The 12,460-nt window shown below is 38.3% G+C and overlaps 1 protein-coding gene across 1 annotated transcript in view; it reads right to left on the bottom strand.

The window, feature by feature from the left end:
* LOC135478093 (solute carrier family 23 member 1-like) overlaps positions 1-12,460 on the bottom strand; it is a 39,275-nt gene that overhangs the window by 6,784 nt on the left and 20,031 nt on the right. Inside the window, exons 5-11 of the mRNA XM_064758364.1 lie at positions 9,189-9,271; positions 6,919-7,100; positions 6,335-6,342; positions 5,731-5,861; positions 5,000-5,156; positions 3,314-3,463; positions 2,372-2,475 (exon numbers count right to left, since the gene is read on the bottom strand). Of these exons, the coding sequence (XP_064614434.1) occupies positions 2,372-2,475; positions 3,314-3,463; positions 5,000-5,156; positions 5,731-5,861; positions 6,335-6,342; positions 6,919-7,100; positions 9,189-9,271 (815 nt within the window). The remainder of the gene's footprint in view (positions 1-2,371; positions 2,476-3,313; positions 3,464-4,999; positions 5,157-5,730; positions 5,862-6,334; positions 6,343-6,918; positions 7,101-9,188; positions 9,272-12,460) is intronic.

The raw sequence follows: 12,460 nt of genomic DNA, 5'->3' as shown, positions 1-12,460 counted from the left end.
GTACAAGTCTGTTACTTAATGAAAAGTAATAATTTGCTCTATACTTGATAAATGGAGAAAATTTGATCTGATATTGATTTTCAGCGAAACAGATTTTTACAAAAAAAATCTTCGGTATACCTCTTTAAACTATATATGTCTTAATCAAATCTCAAAAAAAGTTTTTGAAGAAAGTTTGGCTTCCGAAAGATAACAACTTAAAAACCTAGAACCCGGGGTTTTAAAGTGGTCTGGTGATTGTACAGTGCAAGTGCGGGATTACAAGGTAATAGCCGCACAAATGTGGGTCAAATGATCAAACGATGCACTGATGTATCGAGCAGTACTGAGCCACACTGACTAGTGGTATTAAATGGTAAGTCCAACGGATCTGTGACTATCGGCTGCAAAACATTATGTTTTAAACGATGTCATTGTTAGATTTTTGGGATCTACATTCGTGGTGTGAAGAAGAATGTGCTGTAACGTAATGGATGACTCCAGTAAGAGCAAACCTATAATAACGAACGTAATTTTTGTAAATCGGAACAGTGCAGTAGTTCGTGTTAGGCAATGTTTGTCTCCCGAAGAAAGAAATTCTCACATTTCTGGGGGGGGGGGGGGGGGGGAATTGAGTTGGCCCGAATTTAGCGACTCAAAACACCTTAGCCGCAACAAACATTTTTTAAAATCATGGCCTGGTCGAATCACTGGAAATGCGCCCATTTTGTATCATGTATACAGCTAAAGAGTGCGAACGGACAGCACTAACATTTTATTGTAAAAAAAACATCATTTGATCGGTATTTTATGAACTACGTATTGTGATTCACAATAGCGGTGCCCTAGGCGGGTTTACACACCCAGATGGAAGAAAACTTTACAGGAATGCTAAAACACACTGCAGCAGTACACTGGAACAACATCGGTAAATCGGTGACAATTCTTACCACTTCAGAAATGACCTCATTTGACATCCTTTGACCCCCCCTCCCGCCCCTCCCTCAAAAAAACATAAGGAATTTCTTCTTTCTGACTCCTCTCCTGAACTCATATTTGTTGACCGGGTTATAAAGAGCACATCTACAGCTTTTCATTTGACATGTTATTTCTAATAATAACAACGATATATTACCCATGCCTCTTTTGTTGACCTTTCACGTATATGTACACTTAAGATCCACGCATGCATCTGTAAGTGAATTACATACCGCCGTCTTTGTTACTTCTTCATTTCATTCCAAAGCATCAAAGTCAGGTCAAATAACTACTGAAACTTTGCCTCTTTGTTATTAAGTGTCATCTCCGTCACAGCATGTCACTTGCGTCACGTGACAGGTTTTCGTTAATATAATAACTATGTTATGCAAAGAAAGCAACATCTAATCTTTATCAGATGGACTTGTCAGCAAGATTTTGAAAACCAAACATAAGACTGATTATTGCAACTTTCTGGAGTGACAGTCGATAGTGAAGCGGATAATTAAAGAGCTTATTGTCATTTGCAACAGATGTTATCGCTAGATTTTTACCTTTTGACTTTTAAATAGATTTTAGAAATCAGATTTTATGTTCAACCTTTCACGGTGAAACTAAAGATAAAATTGCAAAAATTTCTAAAACATAGAGCAAAGATATTTGGAATTCAGACGACTACAATATGTGTATCCATTTTGTGAGGGACATTTTATGGTAATTAGTAACGCTAAAGGTGGAAAAATTAATTAAAATTATGTAAGTAATTTGTGTACACTGTTAAAATCATGTATTCCAATGCTATACGTTGATCATATAACCAAAAATTCATGTCAAATGTGAAGTGTTTGCCCCTTTAAAAACTCGACATCACCAAATACTGACCCGGATATCTGAATTGGCATCTCAGTGAACTGTGTAAGGAGGAAACGTACACTAATGTGAAGGCTTCTGTCTTACAAGTCAGCACAATATATTCCGGTAGGTCACCTTCATAATTATCTAATTCCGCTTGACCCGGGCTTAGGGGCTGTATACTCATCTTGTTAAATTAGGTCGCCACGTTGGATATCGCCACGTTGAATATCGCCACTTTGGAACAGTTGGGATCAAAGCGCAAGTGAGATACATGTTTTGGTATCAATAACTTACATACTGGCACGGTACATGATTTTAATACTGATTTCATTCATTCGCCTAGAACGCACCTTGCGTCTTTCCCGCATCTCTGAAAATTGTTGACTTCTTCTCTTTGCATGATTATGTCCTAATTTCGTACTATATATAATTTCTTAGTTCTTTGTTGGTTTATGGTAAACGTCGCATTGGGAATTGGCTTTGTGATTAATGACAAGGGATGTCCATTCTGGTTGACTGCTTGTATACGAATGTCTGATTCGTCGTTAGGATCCTTTACCTTGGTGATTCCAATAGCTCTGATGTTCGCGCTGTGGGTAGTTGTGCCGTTCCCAGAACCCCAAACCCCCGCTAGAACACAACCAATGCCCTCGAATCCGATCCCTGTAGTAAAAAAAGAAGTGACGGGGAAATTACTCAAGATTTGTTACTTTGTATTTACTGGTAGAGTGCGAAAATCAAAACATTGTATAAGGCTATTGCATTGTGCGCATTTGTTTTCAAAGGTTAACTCTAAGCTAAAGCGTACAAAAAAGGCACTAAACATATACAATGTGTCAAAAAAGTACAGCAAAAAAGTTGCTGATTTTCATTTTGTCATTGCCATAAAAGTACATCCTTAGCTTTAGAACAACGTTATGTTCTGATGATATGTTGTTCTGTCCATTAATGTGTAATTAACTACGGATCCATTTTGAAGCTGATTAGACAGAAATCATCTCGCAGACTGACCATCCCTACGGTTATCTCTATCCCAGATACATACTATTGTGTAGTGTCTTTTTGATTCAAGGACGTATATTTGTTGTGACCATTGTGTATGTATGTATAATGTATGCCTGTATGCTTTGGTTTTGACATGTATGCTTTGGTTTTGACATGTATGCTTTGGTTTTCACGTCATAATTTCCAGTTTTTCAGCGACATGGCGAACAGGAGCTGTTAGGTTTGTGTACGTATGTATTCTCACGTTATACGGACAACACCACCAAGCAGTCCTGTTTCATAGCTCTAACCTCTCAAAGTTAAGTACTAAGCGATGCCGGAACAAGTTTCATTTTTAAAGTTATTGGTATGTCCTGACCCGGTTTTGATCCCAACTATCAAGACTTCGAGGTGGTTGCTCTAGCCATTACGCCACCGAAGCGGTCTCGTGGTCATTGTGATTTATGTATCTCTTAATTTATACCTCTGTATGGAGTGCAAGGTCAGATACATTTACCTCTGTTAAGAGCGTGATCGGGTGGTGGAGGAGCACCGCTTAACCGGGCACAGGCGTAGTAATCTCCTATGGACTCTACCATTGATGCGAGTACACCGGCCAGCATAGCGAACACTCCAGCCGCAGTCACTACAGGCGCACCCCACTGCCCTGCCATTTAAAAAAATGCGGCACTTTAAAGTCTGGAAAGCCATAAACTGAAATATGAGCAGTCTTCATGTCTGAAAGAGAACACTCAAAGGGATGTTGGTTGTCGAATTAATAACTTAATTCTTATCATCTAAACTGTGAGCTCAGCAAGCATTCTTCCTACCCTACACGGTATATTACTTTGGACAACCTCTCTCCAATTCTAATGGTAACAATCAATAAATCTCAAATCCAGGTTTCAGAGAAAAGTTACTGAATTTTGGATGTAGAAAACAACAGTACGGAATAAACCCAGAAGACCAATGACAGTGCCATAGTTGGCAAATGGTGCAATACACTGTCTTCTGAAATCACCTCAGATGTATTCGATCCGTTCACGTAAGTGCTTAAATAGTAACAACTTGTACGCCTCCTCGCACAATGGCCTATGAAGAATTAAGTTGAAAGCCAGCATTGACGCTATATACTAAGCCGTGCCTACAGACAGTCCTATACGTGTAGAATTGTCTCCCAGCCGAGATCATATTAGTTCTTTGATTGGTGTATCGCCGGATACTCAAGAATAGTTCACTTATAATGTACGGTTTGTGTCCTGATTGGACGACACCGAAGTTACAAGAATCCTCTGTCCTGTGAAACCAACCAGTACCAGCAATCTTAGCCACTCCGACAATAACGCTTTTGTAGGCGTAAGGGGCCTCATGAACATGGCACTTTCATAAACGGTTGAAATCAATTCGCGGCTGAGACACCCATATTCATATTCTACCTGAAAATAATTTACGGGATAAGTGTTTACAAATCCCACGGATCATGGTTACAACATAACTGAGGCAACATTATATGGTACAGAGGATAGGTAAGCAATTATAATCCTCGTCGAGAGCACTTTGTTGAACTATATTTTCCTCGGTGAAATGGTTTGTTCGGTAACTTTTGAAAGTGGGTCTTGAAATTATCGATTTGGAACGCCCTTTTATGGTTTGCGTGTGGTACATGAATGTCAGACTTGACGCATAGATTCTGCGGACAATGGAAACCTGATCGAAGGTTATTATGTACTGCACCCAGACTGACCGCTTTACGGCGTATGTTTTATGGCGTAGACCATGACTTTCAGGGGAAACAAAAGTCAGAAAACAGTAGGTGTTTATAGACAATACATCATTTTTTCAAGGGCTACTCGTAAGATCGCGATGTGTCAGCAACCTGCGGATGGTCCTGGGTTTTCCCCGGGCTGTGACCGGTTTCCACCCACCATAATGCTGGCCGCCCTCGTATAAGTGAAATATTCTTGAGTTCAGCGTAAAACACCAATCAAATAAATAAATAAATCTTAAGATCGGTGAGAGCACTACCATGTACGTTTGTCATGTCAAAGACATATACCTGTACTGTGTATTTTTCTGTGCTTTAAGAATCGACAAATGACGGACAACAATAGGTTTCTACAGAAATAATGCAAAACTAATTCAACCGTTATTGAATTATTGAAATTATAATTCATATCGGATTGAAACAAAAGGAAAGACTAACCTGGATAAGGGAACCTGAACCAGGGGGCGTTGTTCAGCACATATATCCCAGAGTCTGTCCTAGCCCGGTACCCCCATTCCTCTTGGTCAGAGGTGAGCGCATTGGTTACCGTCAGGATGTAACACACCAACCAGGACAGGCAGATTCCCAGCAGAACCTGAGTTCAAGACAGTACAATGAAGTAACGACCAAGCCTCTGGCCAGCGATGGTTGCGTTGTAATGAACTGGTTCAGATTAAGATACATTAAACAGAGATAACATTTAGTAACACTTATTTTTGTAGATGATTTACCTAATTCTTTTTATAAAAAAAAATCGAGATAATTTTAATATTTCTTTTGGAATAAATCATTGCGGTGTTTGTGTGTGAATTTAACGGCTTGTAGAACTATAGAGATGGTGCTTTCTTTGAGGATAATACAATTTTGAGGATAATGAAATTTCAATTAATGAAAAGTGGTTTTGCACCATGCTACTGGCGATATAAAGCCATCATTCTGACTACTGACTTTTGTACATGTACAAGAAAAAATGTCGGGGAAGAGTCCAAGAGAATATGCGTAGGAAAGATAAGGAAAAACAGACAAGGTGTGATTTTTCAGTCTTTACGCGTTACGAAATAAGAATACCACCAGAAGTCCCGCTTCTCTTGTACTTAAACCAGAAGGGGGCTGGCAGTGGCACATTCTTGTTGTAAAGTACTATTAAGACCAAAACAAGATATAGTTACAGGAAACAATTTCAAGGGGGCAAATCGGCCGAATCCACATCCCTGACCTTTCCTGTATATTGGTATAGGAAAAGATAAGCCACGGAGATACTGGGAAAACTGGTTCGAGTTTTGAGATCGAACTCTCACCACTACAGGTCCAAAAACATACTGTATCGTACTACTTGTCAAGAAGAGTTCATGTCCCGGTTTCACGAAACCTCTGAGTTATTTGTTTCTTTGTTGGGGGGAGGGGGGGGGGGTAAAGCAAATGTGTTTCTCTGAAAGACCATGATACTACAATTATGTTTTGCTTGACAAGTATTTTTTTACATAGAAACACTCTATGCAGGGCTTCGTAAGGTAAAAAAATACCCGACTTATGCCATTTACTATACTTTCGTGAAACCGGCCCCAGGTGAACACAGCACACGTCCCAACAAATGCATTTGTTTGAAATGCATAAAAAGAGTACCAGCAGCATTGTTGTGAGTATAATCCCTGAGGGGAATCTTCATTGCAAGTGCAAATCCAACATTATGCTGAAAAAAGTTGGACTTGTAGCCTGGATACGAAATCATTTCTATTGATGTAGTATATATAAGGAAAATGGCTATCTAGTTACCATGACAACTGCAAAAATGGACAAATGTGATTCGAGACACATCGCTATCTGTGTGTCCGCCAAAAATGAAAATTCTTTGTGGAAAACTATTGGAGTTATACCCCGAACACGAAATCATATCTTTTTATATGATATATATCTTGGGAAATGGCAATCTGGTAACCATGACAACTGCAGAAATGGACAAATGTGAGCCGTGACGCACTGTCATCTGTGTATGTATGTATCTACCAAAAATTTAAACTCTACGCAGAAAACTGTTCTAGCCCGGACACGAATACGGACAGACGTACAGGCCGACAAAATCGTTATAACATAACACGTGTAAAATGCAATTTTTTTTTTGCAAATTTTGTTGACGTTAATTTACACATGATCTGTCTCACAGCGATAATAATAAGGCACAAATGACACCCCTATTATTGATGACATGATACAGCTGAATTCTTTTACCTTCAAAGAAGTTCGAACTCGGATTTTCCTATTGTTGTAAAAAAAATGCTTTTCTCCAAAGGTAAACGTGACTACCATAGGCGAATACTGTTATGAGTTGTGTTGCAATTGTAAGAAATTAAACAACTTACAGAACAGCCACCCACCAATAGTCGGAGGCCTGATTGGAGGCAGCTTTGAACAAGGACAGTCCAATAAGGCTGACGGTAGGGACTGTAGCTAACGGTCCGATGAAGCGCGAGAGAAAGCCCATCAAGCCGCTGAACCCAACCACAACCTCGAACAAAGCTGAAACCACTATAGCGCCTTGAATCTGCGAACACAATGTCAAACGTCTGATACGATGGGAATTGGTATTCACAAGGAAACAGCGATATAAGGTGTCTGTTAATTGTGATGAGATCACCGAATTTTTAGTAATTCTGAACCAGTGACGTCTAATAAATTGCAATTAACATCCCTGCTCTTTTTTTTTTTACCGAATTCTGCTTAAGCCATTGTGCTAGGGGGCGTGTTAATTGCTACCATGTATGTATTTACATGAACAGTTAGAATAAAACCCTGACTGAGGTAAACTGACAAGAGGCCGAATTTCACCGGTTACATGTGACCATTTGCCAGCTATCACACTGTCGTCGCTGCCGTGGTTTTACTCTCTATGTTGTAGTCATATTTCACCAGTTATGTGTGACCATTTGCCAACTATCCCACTGTCGTTGCTGCTCTGGTTTTACTCTGCTGTACGTTTTCAGTTATATTATACAGTTAAAATCCACGGTCACACTCAATTCAAATTACAAGTGCAACAATGTAAATAGCCCGGTTATATCTAAATACAGCGGTGAACTTGGAGAAATCAAATGTTTCAATAGCATACCTATGTCTATATATGGCAATAATTATATCCCTGGACTTACCAATGATTTTATCGCTGAATACTCAAGAATTGGCGACTTCTACAAAGGTTAGGTTCATGAAATGATCAAAAAGAACAACAGCCCACTTGTTGGGCACATCTTACTTATCATGATTTCAGGTGAAAGAAAGCTAAAATACGAATTAAGGTTTAACAGAATTTCATTTATATCTTCACATTTTAAGAGTGTTGAAAGGCATTCAAATATTTCGATAATGTGGTGGGATTCATGAGCCATTCAGACGGCATCTAGAAACTCTGACATCACATCACCTTTTTTTCCTGAAGCAAGGAAGTCTTGAGAACATTATTTCAGTAATCTTGTATTCATGTCTAAATACATTATTCTAACAGTCAGGGTTGTGATTAGAGCTGGAAAAGCTTCCTGTGACGTCAGAGATCCAAAAGTATAGTCCATAAAGCCCAACTTAGAATTTAAATCTGTGAACGTCTTTAATTCGTCACAAAAATCTAAAAGAAAATAAATGAAAGTATATTTATGCATAGTTTATGTGGCCTATTTAGTGATACCTACTTCGATTTTTTACTACTTCGGTCTTTTCCTTTTAAATCATAACCAAATCAGCAATATCCTGTGGCCTGATTGGCCCTGTCGGCTACTTCAATCATACAGCTTAAAACCGCATTCACACGATATAATGTTGCGAATCGATTCCTCGAATAAAATAGAACGGCTCGCTCACACGGTCTTTTTTTTAGAGAGATCAAATGAAGTGACGTTAGATCTCGAATTCAAAGGGTGTGAACGAACGAACCGTGCTATACTTTCCACAAGATATTCGCGTTAAAAGATGTGAAAACGTACAAACATCTTTTAATAACATACCAGTCGTTGAGAATTTGGAATCAAAAAGGCCAACTAACGTCCACCATGTTTAATGCTCGAACTTAAGGCAAAGTACTATTTGAAAAATAAAATTTTGACAACGAAATCCTTTGCCTACTGTGCCCTTTCAGTTGAATCCAAAAACTCGTATAAATTCTCAAGGAAAGGCACCGTTGGAAGAAATTTTCAAACAACCAACATGTACCATGCCGGGACTTGGAAACTTGAACTGAAAACATGGCGAACGTCAATTCAAAAGTCCAAACGGCTGGAGTACTCTTCAATTATAGTAGACGCAGGCTTTGACATGTCTACACTTCGAGTGACCTGATGAATCAGTGTATAATAAAATTATGACAGGTCCGAACTGTAAAGGCCAGTGAAATTTTCCGCGTGAAACAAATAAGCAGCCGTCCCTTTACGAGTGGATTGCATGAACGTGACCCATCCCTGATTGAATAAAATGACGGCCGCAGACAATTCTTTCAAATAAATTCAATTATTCACGCCTCGTAATACACAATTGTGCGGGTTAAACTTTTAAATTAATGTTTGAAGACAGGTAAGTTGACTTTTTATCAAGGTCAAGGACATGATTATTTACCACTGCTAATATAAATTTAGTTGCACATGCTTACTTCAGTGATTCTCGCCTGCCACATGTACTGATGTTCTTCACTGCCCACAGTCGGTAGGTCCGTCTCGTTCATACCACAGCGATCTATCTCAAAATAGAAACATTACGTTATGTATTTAACATTTAGTTGTCAAACGCTTAGTTAGCACCGTTTATAGTGGAAGAAAATTTATTTCAAAGAACACTTTTTTTGACTAAACTTATAATTAATCAGTGTCGATAGGCTATACCTCAAGTGTTGCGAACAACATTTAGTAGGTTTGATGTATGGGACATTACACCTGACAGTATGTATTCCGACATTACTCGAAACTGACCACTACGTCTACTTTCAGGTAACTATTTTCTTCTGTTTAACCCACGAATTGTCGTGGGTTTCATTCCAACATAATGCTGACCGCCATCGTATAAGTGAATTTTTGATTACGGCCTGAAACATTAATCATATAAATGAATACATTTTTTTTTACAGATTGTGATGCTAATTTTATTAACGAAATGGATCTCTGGGAGTCTGAACTATGGTTTGGATTCTTGGTTTACTACTGTGATTAACGTGCAGACTGATGTATAAGTGTGTGGTGTTCCTGCACTGAAGTGGCCCAGTGTCAGAGCATTCTTCTAGCAATTGGAATACAAGGTCATAGGTATGAATTTAAAATTGTTAAATTTTAACATGCAGTTTTTTATGCAGGTATTTATCATGCAGTTTTGAGCACAAGGTCATACACTGTAGATCAGGTACTCGTTGGTTCGGTATCAGTGTATAATGATATGACAATTATCAAATGTTGAAAGCAGACAAGGTATCACAAATGATTTATTTCCACGTAGTCTCAGGCAACAATAGAAACACTGATAATTTTGTCCTTGTTGGATAGGAAGACAAACATAATACGCACGCATTCACGACACCTACCTTATTCTAGAAAAATACGCTACCAGTTTACAGAAGAAATTACAACAGTTTGTCTGAATTTTAGGATCACGTTAGAGCACTGAGGATAAATTACATTGATTTAAAGACAGAAATTTGAATTGTTTTTTGTTGGCCAAAAGATGCACGGCACGAATATATACTTATTCTTGACAGTAGTTGTGTTTTGTAACTAATTTTATCACACATGCAAGGCTGAAGTTGACTCGAAGCAATTCCAGCGCGCAATGCCTCTAACTGTAACAAATTCTACACAGAAGTTTTGAAGGGTATCTCATGTGGAAGCAATCCCATGCTAAGGTCGTGACTGTACTCTGTACGAAGAATGAGCCAACTGAAAACATTAAATCCATCGGTAACTTTATGTTACACTCGCCATTATCCTTGAAACCATACATTCTCTGACCGGAATTTCCTAATAGGGGGCGGACGAAGGATGGAAAGTGCCGGTGGCGTTATTGGTTTTTGTTCGATTCTCCGATATCGAGGGCGGTTACTAACGTGAGATTAGAATACACATCAAGATAAAGGTATGGCATTTGTTACGATTAAATGCGACTGGGGGTGCTATATATTTGAAGAGAAAATGTATGCCTGGTAGGGGTTAAGCAAGCTAATTCTGAAAGTATTGACTCGAACCACAGGGACAAACACGGTCCTTAGTGAGTTAGCCTTACCTTCATCAGTGAACGGACAGCACCACTTTGGCAGGGATAGAATGGCAATGGCCGGAGTCACGAAGGAAACGAAGTTGATTGAATGATGGGCAGTCTGTAGAAAAAGGCAATCTCATGATATTGTTTAGAATGTTGATACGTAAGTACTGTTTGCTTGTATTACGTTTCGGTAAATGTACCCACTTTTGGTGAAATTAAAGGAAAATTCCCAAGGGACAAACCATGTGTGGTGATCTGCGTAAAGTGTTATGAAGTCAGCCCTGTTTCTGTGCCCCTTGACTGGGTGTGAGGTCTTGTATTCAGTCTTCGGCTTGAACTCTTGAAAGCTCATTACAAATTCCTTAGAATTCAGTTTGTTATTGCATTTGGTTAACGCCATGTTCAGGTAAATGTGTAGCTGGAAGAAGCCCTCGCCAGGTACAATAGCATTACCATCAGCTTAACATATTTCAAGAGACATTAAATCAAAACGAATATCAAGACAGACAGTTTGCATTTAGAAAGTAAACATCAGGATAGATCTGAAATCTATTTCATTCTTCCCAGCTTATCATTCAGAAATACCCATATGTTGTCGTCATTTTACTTTTGACAAATATGTAACCATTTGAGAAATTTCTAGTGAAAAATGACTTTAATAAATTGCAATTAAGATAAAGTTTGACATTGAAACACGAAACAACATCTCAAAATTGTGCAATTTTAAGGCAGTGTGCATCCGTAAAACAGTAAGTAAAACCCTCACACTACACGCGGGTAATGTCGGTATTATTGTAAGCAGCAAACATCAGATAAATAAGTGAAATATTCGATTGTAAAACATCAATCAAATTAATTTTTGTCCCCATGTTACCAACGTAACTGGGGTTCATACCGAAGAAATAATAGACCCGCACCTGAAACACCAAGTATTTAGTGTGACTCTAGTGAAATGAATCGTGTTACCTGGACAGTTTTTACGCCGTTCGAATTTAACATATGCCAACAATCTCCGTGGTATGTAAATTTATCGGTTGTATACATTGAAAGTGGCGAGGTGTTGGGTGTGCAGTTATTATTATTGTTAAAAATATGTAATTATTAAGTATTTTTCAACATACTGTGTCCATAGCCAAATGTGCTTATTTCGTTGAGACATTTATAGCATATCATCTTAAATCACGCAGTTATAAATTTCAGATTTTATTTGACTCATCGTCAACTTTCTCAAAGATTTTCAGGAGAAAATCAGTTAATCAGTTTGGAGTTAATGGTTCTTTGAAACAGCATAATCATGAGTTGAAATAAATATGACGTATAAAAGTTTATCCTTACCTTTGTGTTTGTAGCTCTTTTTTCTGCTTTGTTTGCAATTTGACCCCTTTTGACGCATAGGTAACCATTTGAAAAATTTCCCGTGAAAATAACTTTAGTAATTTGCAATTAAGATAAATTGTTACATTGTATAGCGAAATAACAGAAATGAAAAACATCGAATTTTTAAGGCATTGTCAATCTGTTAAACAGTAACTAAAACCCTCACACTACACGCGGGTAATGCCGGTATTAGTGTGAACAACAGATGTGCGTCATTTAGTGAAATATTCGATTGTAAAACATCAATCAAATTAATTTTTGTCCCCATGTTACCAACGTAACTGGGGTTCATATCGAAGTAAT

Source organism: Liolophura sinensis, chromosome 11 (genome assembly GCF_032854445.1).
Source record: "Liolophura sinensis isolate JHLJ2023 chromosome 11, CUHK_Ljap_v2, whole genome shotgun sequence".
Taxonomy (NCBI): domain Eukaryota; kingdom Metazoa; phylum Mollusca; class Polyplacophora; order Chitonida; family Chitonidae; genus Liolophura; species Liolophura sinensis.
Note: the sequence above shows the minus strand (reverse complement) of the source record. Positions and strands in the feature narration are given on the sequence as shown.